The sequence below is a fragment of the Psammomys obesus genome, unplaced genomic scaffold (assembly GCF_907164565.1).
Source record: "Psammomys obesus unplaced genomic scaffold, mPsaObe1.curated_primary_1811, whole genome shotgun sequence".
Lineage (NCBI taxonomy): Eukaryota > Metazoa > Chordata > Mammalia > Rodentia > Muridae > Psammomys > Psammomys obesus.
In genome coordinates, this window is record NW_026585504.1 from 7,341,458 (window position 1) to 7,350,131 (window position 8,674).

Sequence of the window (8,674 nt, forward strand, 5' to 3'; positions counted from 1 at the left end):
ACAAAATAAATACATTTTTAGAGATTGGTTGGTATTAACAATCCGGAAGGTTCACACAAAAATAACAATCCTCGGTAGTCTGCGTAATACAAGTTAAGATTTTAATATCCTTTCACCAACACAAAATGGCCTTTTCCACCTTATTCCTTGTTCCTGATCAGGCTTCTCCCACAGATCCTGCAGCCTCTGTTCCTTAGCAGTTAAATTTGTGAGAATTCAAGTCTGTACGGGAATGCTACCCCTGGGCTTTCTCTCTCTGTACCCTGGACCTGATCATGTCGGGGAGTCAGTGAGCAACCAAAGAGCTGTTGCTACGAACACAAGGAAGGCAGCACCATTCAGATCCGCACGGGCCAGCTCTCTTCTGTACTTGAACCCATTATCTCTGCATGCTGTCCTCTCCTAATGCTGGTCACATGACAGAGGTGCCAGGAAGGGTCAATCCCTGACAGTGGCCCTCCCTCACAGGCTGGGGGCTGGTAAAAACACTCATTTTCTAGACACAGGAGGTTCTTTGCCATCCTGGAGGCCCCGTTCCCCATGGTGGTAACCAGCTTGATAACACAGTCTTTAGAATTACATTTTATTCTGCTTTACTGGGGGTGGGAGGCAAGGGATGCCATGGAGCACAGTGAAGGCCAGGCCACTAGCGTGAGTCAGTTCTACCCTTCTAACACGCGGGCCCTGGGGATCAGGCTCAGCATCAGGCTTGGTGGCAAGCATGCTCACCCACTGATTCACCTTGCCACACTGAAAACTGTGGCTCGCGCTACTGTCTCGCCAGCAAGAACGACGCGGCACACACAGGATCCTTCTGCAGTAAAGCTTTAATGCGTCCTGAGAGGGAGAGCATAAGCTTACAACAAGTAGAAGCGGAGACCCCGAGTGGCAAAGACCCCTCCCTTATATAGGAAACTGTCCTTCGCCTAGGATGTGTCAGTCCCCGATTGGTGGTTGCTCATCGCGTGAGATGACACCACGGGAGAGGCAGAGCACACAGAGTGGAAAGTCCCTTTGCACATGCGCAGATTACTTGCTTGTCAGTTTAGAACACAGCGCCATCTTGTAACGGCGAAAGTGAGTGCGGATCCTCACAGAAAACACACTTTTATTGGCTACTTTCTTGCCTCCCTTCCCCACTCCCACCACTATTTCTGGATTCAGTCTGAGAATATACTATCAGTGCCTGTTCTGAGACTTGGCTTCTGGGAAACTGATAATCAATAGAAAACAAAAACCTAGGGAAAGAAGTTTCCAAGCCATGTCCTTCAACGTTTTTTTCAGTGTTTAAATATATTTAGGGAGATGGGACCTAGTCTGGCCTCAAACTATGTAGTAAAGGATGACCTTGAACTTCTGATTCTCATGCCTTGCTCCTGCCTCTACAGGGTTGTTTTCAATACGGTCAGTCTTTACATCCACTGCCCAAGGCCTGTGTCTACTGCTCAACTGGTTCTGATTCAGCAGTGGAAAAAAATGTGCTATTTATTGCTCCTCCTCCAAGCCTCAAGAAAACTGTATAAAGATGAATGTAGGCTGCGGGCACAGTTGTAGGTAGAATGCATTTGACTGGCATCTGTGAGGCTGTGGGTTGTCTCTATCTCTAATTCTGGAGAGAAGAAAGCTGGTGGCTCACACCTGTAACCCTAGCACTCAGAGAGACTGCTGTGAATCTGAATCCAGTTTAGTCCACATAATGAACTTCAGGATTGCTTAGACTTAAAACAAACGAAAAACAATCTGGTGACTGCGGGTGGGAGGGCAGCCTTTCCCCAACGTACACACAGCAAGGGACAGAATGGCTGAGTCATCTTAATCCTAAGCCTGGAGCAGGAGCAGCCTAGCTCTGCCTGGGCTCTTAGCAGACCAAGTAAAGCTGGGGCATGGATGACCAAGATTTCCTCCAGGTCACACAGTGGTCCTCTCATGCTAAAGGCTAGAATCAAAGCCCAGTACTCAGTCTTTATTTATTTATTTAGAGTCCTGATATCCAGGAAAACCAGACCCACAGCACAGCCCTCAAGACTCCAAAATGATAACTCTTCTGAATAAGGATGTCAAGTGGGATAGTCACTCATGTCAAGTTTTCTTAAAGTCCAAGGGGTCTTCAGGAGGCAGGAAGTGGCTGTGCCTGTGGAGAAAACATTTTGAAGTTTACTGGCCTGGAGACCACTGATGGGGAGATAATGTAGACACAGCAATGGCTGTCCTCATATTGTTCAGTCTGGAGGGAAAATGTGCCAAGAGGTGACCTTGGTTATTTGCCATGAGAACAAGTTGACCAGGGTAAGCTGAAACCTGGAACTGAAAGGTACTCTTCTGTTTCTATTTTTAATTTTTTACAGGAGGTTGAAAGAGAGGGTCTCACTCTAGCCCGGGTTGGCTTGGGCCTCACCAGTGACCCAGGCTGATACAGAACTCACTTAGGGAACTCAGGCTGGCTTGAATTCAAGACAACCTTCCTACCTCAGCTAGGATTACAGGCCAAGCGCCAGCATTGTTTCAGGTGCTAGGGACTCAGTGGGCAAAAGTCTTTCACTCTGGGAAACTCCCTTTCAAAACAGGAGGGAGAGACACCCAAAGAAGAAAATTAGTCACATGGTAGGAAATTCTATGCACCAGGCTAAAGAACAAAAGTCTGTGTGCAAAATCAGGAAGCATTTGGACTGTCAGCAACATAAATATGAGCCCTCCCACTAAGGCCTGTATATCACATGGTAGATGGGGACATTTTCATGTGAAGATCATAAAGGGAACAGATGAGCCCTAAATCTCACCGCCCCCAATTAGGAGGAGTTGAGGTTGTGATGGCGTCGGGCATGGAGGAGCAGGACAGTGGAAGGAACTGGGTGTTAGTCATCCTTAGAGCACTGAGAGCCAAGTGGGGGACAGGTGACTTAATTTCCATTTTGTCTCTCACTCTTACATTCATTAATTTTTGTTGTGGATGTCTACGAGTGGCTGTGCATGCACAGCAGAGGTCAACTTGTAGGAACAGGTGATAGAACTCGAGTTACCAGACCCGGCAGCCAAGCCACCTCCCTGCTGTAGTTTCCATTTCAAAGCTTTTCCTCTTCTAGCTGTGGGGAAGAGAAACTGTGGGGTTGAGGGAGACTCAGAAGAGATGGCTGCTTGTCTACAAAGAACTGCCAACCTTAAAGGAAGAGGTGGTGAAGAGATGGCTCAGCCCTTGTTACTCTTGCAAGAAACCTGGGTTCCATTTCTAGCACCCACATGGTGGTTCAGAGCCACCATAGTAACTCTACATCCAGAGGACTCCAGGAGAGCTGAAGCCCTACCCTTACCTCCATGAACACCAGGCCCACATGGCCCACATACATGCAGGAAAAACACGGATACACATAAGACAAAAAAGCAAAACTAAAATTAAAAGCAACAAAAAACCCAAACCAAAACAAAAAGGAATGAAAGGGCTTTATGGTCCAGATGCTGAAAACACTTGAAAGAAATACACATTCCTATGAGATGGCTGGGTAATTAGTACGGACAATATGCAATCATTCCTGAACACTTTTTGTAGAGAATTAAAACTTTTTTCCCCTTTTTTTTCGTGATAGGACTTCTCTCTGTAGCCTTGGCTGTCCTGAACTTACTGTGTAGACCAGGCTGGCCTCAAACTCACAAGAGATCTGCCTGCCTCTGCCTCCCAGAGTGGTAGGATCACAAGTGTGAGCCACCACCACCTGGCTTAAAAGTCCTTCTGGGCAGTTTCTACTCTTATAACCTAAATCTTTCATCTATCCCTGTTCTATATAAAGAACCAATGACTATCAGGCATAGTAAGAGGATAAACTTTAGCCAAGAACTCTCCTGAATCAAGGGAAACAGCAGGGTATGACCCAGGATGGGGAAGCTGGTGGAGATGCCCCCCCCCTTTTTTTTTTTTTTGGTTTTTCAAGACAGGATTTCTTGTGTAGCTTTGGTTGTCCTGGACTCACTTTGTAGACCAGGGTGGCCTTGAACTTACCTGCCTCTGCCTCCCTGAGTGCCAGGATTAAAGGTGTGCACCACTGTGCCTGGCTCTGGTGGAGCTTAAAAGCCAGCAAATAGGAAAAGAGGGACAGAGGAGGTTTTCTGAGAGAAGAACCATGTAAACAGGATAAGAACTAGACAGGAGATGGACTCTGGAGGGCAGTCAAGGCAGAGTGAAATATCTGGAAGAGACAAGGCAGATGTGCTCAGATGTGCTCTTGAGAACTGTTCATTTGTCCACTTAGGGTGGAGCATGGAGCTAGAGGTGGAAACTGGAGAGGGATAGGGGCAGAGTCACTGGGATCCAGGTTGCAGTGGAGAGAGAGCTGTTCCAGTAGAAGCAAAACCACACAGAGGTAGAATTTCTGGGCCTATCACAGAAGGATAGGAAAGGACAAGATGAACCAGATAGAAACCCAGAAGAAGATGAAAAAGAAAAGGCAAAGTTGCAGGGACAGAAGACCCAGGAGAGGTACTCAGAGCAGGGTGTTTAAAGGTATGTGTTTTCCCTTTGAAGTGGTCCAGCAAGAGAGGCAAAAAACATTGAAAGGAGTGTTCTGCATTCTTTCTTCCATTTCTGACAACTCCAGAGCATTTTAAGAGTTTTTCTAATTGCCTCTTCAATAACATTTTAATATCTCAGATATATTGTATATGTGTTTATCTACTATGTATATTAAAAACATCATTTTTTGTGCACCTATCCACCCTACTCCCTCACCTCTACCAGTACAGCTGAAAAGCCGTGAAAGATACAAAATGGACAGGGAAGGAAAGAACACAAGGGATGCAGCAAGAATCACGGACTTTGTTCCCAGTGTGACTGGGAAGCCACTAGAGAGTTTTAAGCCAGGGTCTGGAGTGACCAGAATTCAGGTCTCTATACGGAAGTAAGAGGTTCAGGCTAGCCGGGAAGAAGGCTAGGGCAGGTGCCCAGACAGAGGAAGAGTATGAAAGACAGCAGGACTAAAAAGCAAAGGCTGTGGGACAGGACAAGCTGAAGATAACCTCAAGAGGAGACAAGAAAGAGTACTGATTCAAGTCTGTGATTGGACTAGGGACCCAGGACGCATTGGGGAATTTTAGAGATCTTACGATAGGAGCAACGAACGAGGGGCGGATAAGAGCTGATCCAGAGCGTTGTGGAACACGGTGGGAGTTTCTGGGGATACGGCGGAAGTCCCAAGAGTTGGAAGCATGTTTCAGATTCTGAAAGCACAGCCAAGGCCATGAGTGGAATTGGAGGTGGGGCTAGGATAAGTGAAGGTATTTATTTTAAACCAGAAAATTCCGGAAGTTGTGAAGGGGAAAAGAGATGAGCTAGTGAGCCTGCTTTACCTCTCCAGCTGTGGGTGAACTTGGCGGTTGCACCTGCTCAGCACACTGCAGGAAGCGGCGCATGTGTTCAGAACAGTTGCCAACTGCTGCCTCATTCAAGCGAAGGCACTCCTCAAAGGCTTCAAAAGGCTCAGCACAGGCCTGTCGGATCTGACGGATGATGGGGCTGTGGGAGGAGGGCATTTCAGATCTGGAAGCATTCAGACCCCACTGCCTGGCAACCTCTAGTCCCCAGTCTGACACTCACTGGGAGGACGTGCAGCGAGCAATGCTCATCTTAAGGTGGTGACAATCCCGATGCCACGACTCAGGCTTGGCCGCCACACATTGGCCATACTGATCCAGCTCCCGGCCGCAGTATCGCGCAGTGACTTCCAGGGCAGCCTGCCTGTGGGACAGGACAAACTGAAGATAATCTCAAGAGCAGACAAGAAAGAGTTCTGACTTAACTCTGTGATTGGAGTGGGGATCCAGGGTGGATTTGGGGATTTTAAACATTTTATGATAGGAGCAACCAACGAGGCGCAGAAGTAAGAGCTGAGCCCTGGGCGCTGTGGAACAGGGTGGTAGTTTCTGGGGAGAGTGAAAGTCCTAAAACAAAGTCTGGCTACTGTGAGGCAGGACCGGAGTATCTCCCAAGAGTCTTGAGGGCAGTCATTCCCCGTTGGGGATCATGCAACCTGACAAGCATGATCTAGAGTTATACGGAGCCGTAACTCACATCTCCAAGCAATTCAGACGCCGATCAGTCAGGGAGCAGAGACCCGCCTATTCCGGTATCAGGTTGTCATGGAGGCGCCCTCTCTCAGACCTCCAGGCCTCACTCTTCCGGTCGCCGCCACTCACCCAACCTACGTTCAACCACCATGCCTGTGTCCTGCTTCGCCTTCCGACTCACTGCCTGTCCGGGAGGCGTCCCTTACAACTACTTCCGGTCCGTCGGCTATTCTGTTTCAGGTTGGTTTCTTTAGTTCCGGCTTGTGGTGGCGTCGCTTAGAGCTCGGGGAAAGTAGGACTTGGGAAGTTCTGCTGCAGCGGAGCACCGGAGCCGGTTACCTGCGGGTGTAATCTGCAGCCGCTTGCGCTGTCACTTTCCTCACGCTGCGGCAGCTGGGCCGCCCCTGCTGAGTTAGGAACGCGGGGACCGAGGTCTCAGGCCGAGCCGCCACCGTCGGCTTTATGCCGGTGCATACTCCCCTCCTGACTGTGGCGCTAACTTGGTGGGAAGGCATCACCCTAATAGCCACACTGGACCTCTTCTCCAGATATTCGCTCAGGCATGTCCTTTTCCTGCCATAGGTGGTAAAGGCAGGTTGAAAGTTTTCCTGCTTGCTTCTTGCAATCGAAGACAACTTCCTTCCTTTGTAATTCCCTTCGGTGTTGTTCCCACCCTCCACACTTGCTAGCCTTGGAAGTTCATTTCCCTGTTCAAAAGGCTAAATATTCCTTTTTCGGGAATTGAGGTCTGCTCACCCAGTATGGAGATCGAGACAGAAATGGCAATAGCCAGCGCAGTATGCTACTATAAAATAGGATGACGACTGCGGCGGCCTTCATACCAGATGGCAAGGGCTTTAGCCTGAACACAGCAGGTCTAGGTAAAGGCAGTGTTAACAGTTCTGTGGTAGGCAGTTGACAAGGGATGCCAGCTCCCTGGCCGTCTGTATGTGCTTCATATGACAGGAGCGAGACTGGAGCTACACCACTCAAGACACTTCCATCTTCGGGAAACATGCCTCTTAGACCTCCACACCTCCGGGTGCCTTTCGGCTGATGGCGCTGTCAAAAGTGCTACTATGAATCAAATGTGGAGAACTAGGTAACCGTAAGATTCGAAGTGAGGCAGATCCAAGAAATGAGGCTCTCATACAGAAGGCTTCTGTTACTAGGGTTCCCTTTTGGGGAGCTCATTAATGAAAGAATCTTACAATGTGCTCATTAGGAAGCTCAAAGGCAATTTTGTTAGCCAGGGCAGGCAAGCTGTGAACACCAGCAGCTGCAGAATAAGAAGCAGCTGAGCAGAGGGAAAGGAAACTGTGTGAATGGTGTGCAGGTCAGAGGTCAGCGGGAGGCGTCTTCCTCTGCTGCTTTACACCTTAAATTCTTTGGAGACAGGGTGTGTCGATAAACCTGGAATGCACCAATGTGGCTGGTCAGTGAGCACCCATGGTCCTGTATCCTCATCCCAGCACCGGTATCCCACGTGTGCCCTGCCAGGCCTTTTATGCAGGTGCTGGAGATCCAAAACTCAGGTGCTCAGGCTTGCACAGCAAGCACGTAACTTATTTAGCCACCTTCCCAGGCCCTTGACTATTTCTTATAAAATTAGGTAACTACCTTATGACTCAATAATTGCTCTCTTTAACATCTGTCCCAGATAAAAGAAATTTGTATTCACACAAACATGTATGTGGCTGTCCAGAGCAGCTTTATCTTTCTTAATGCCCCAAAGTGCAATCAAAATGTCCTTCAAAGTGGTTGGTTAAACTAGTCCACCCACACTGGAGTACTATACAGCAATACAAAGGCATGAATTAATATATACAACTTGGATGAATTTAAGGAGAATTTTAACTAAAACAAAACCCAAAATAACCCTGTCAATTTAAAAATACGACATTTTATGATTCTATTTACATGTATCTCTTGAACTTACAGAGAACAGGTTGAAGGGTTAAGAGGCAGAAGGCACAACAATGACAAGCTATGTGATATTGAGTCCTGTGTGTAACGGCAATCTACACAGAAGACAACAGTTCATGCAACTAACTATACATAAGCACACCTACAATGGGCAAAATCCGAGTAAGTTCTTGTGTTGTCTTAATGCCATGTCAATTTCTTGGTCAAAAATCTACAACTTAAGATCAAAAGTTAATTAAAAAAAATTTAGCTGGGTATTGTAGGATATATTGATAATTCTAACACTCTGGAGGCTGAGGCAGGAAAGTGACAAAGTTCACAGTCAGTCTTGGCTACCCTCAACCACACAACTATCTGTGACAATAGCAATCTGCACAGTACCGCCTGACACAGGACTGTGAAGGAGATGGACCAGGTGGCTGAGGCTAAAGCTGAGCGTCTATTAATAGCAAGGGGGAAGTATCAACCACCTCAGGGTGTTTTTCTTATGGAAGAACTCGTATATTAAAAGGGAATACAGCTGTATATTAAATACAAGCACACACACAAACTGCAACAAGTACTCTGGAAATTCATACAAAGGCTAAAAAGAAAGAAAAAACAAAGCAAAGGAACACAGTTACTCGCTAATCAAAGACATTCAGCCTTAAAGGAGGAGGAAGTCCTGTCATATTAGAAGACATGGCTGAACCATGAGGAC

At 47.4% G+C, this 8,674-nt stretch overlaps 1 protein-coding gene across 1 annotated transcript; it reads right to left on the reverse strand.

Annotated features, from left to right (window-relative positions):
• Positions 1-1,956: 1,956 nt before the first annotated feature.
• Positions 1,957-6,239, reverse strand: Chchd5 (coiled-coil-helix-coiled-coil-helix domain containing 5). Its single transcript, XM_055614580.1, has 4 exons — positions 6,053-6,239; positions 5,579-5,719; positions 5,332-5,497; positions 1,957-2,131 (listed from the first exon to the last, which is right to left on the reverse strand). Coding segments are annotated over exons 1-4 (333 nt in total). The 5' UTR covers positions 6,055-6,239; the 3' UTR covers positions 1,957-2,107.
• Positions 6,240-8,674: the final 2,435 nt, after the last annotated feature.

Bases quoted from the DNA above. Each gene is read 5' to 3' on its own strand.
- Chchd5 (XM_055614580.1), bottom strand. The intron at 5,498-5,578 runs GTGAGTGTCAGA...CTCCTCCCACAG, and splicing joins GCTCGCTGCACGTCCTCCCA to CCCCATCATCCGTCAGATCC. The intron at 2,132-5,331 runs GTAAAGCAGGCT...TTTTCTCCACAG, and splicing joins GTTCACCCACAGCTGGAGAG to GCACAGCCACTTCCTGCCTC.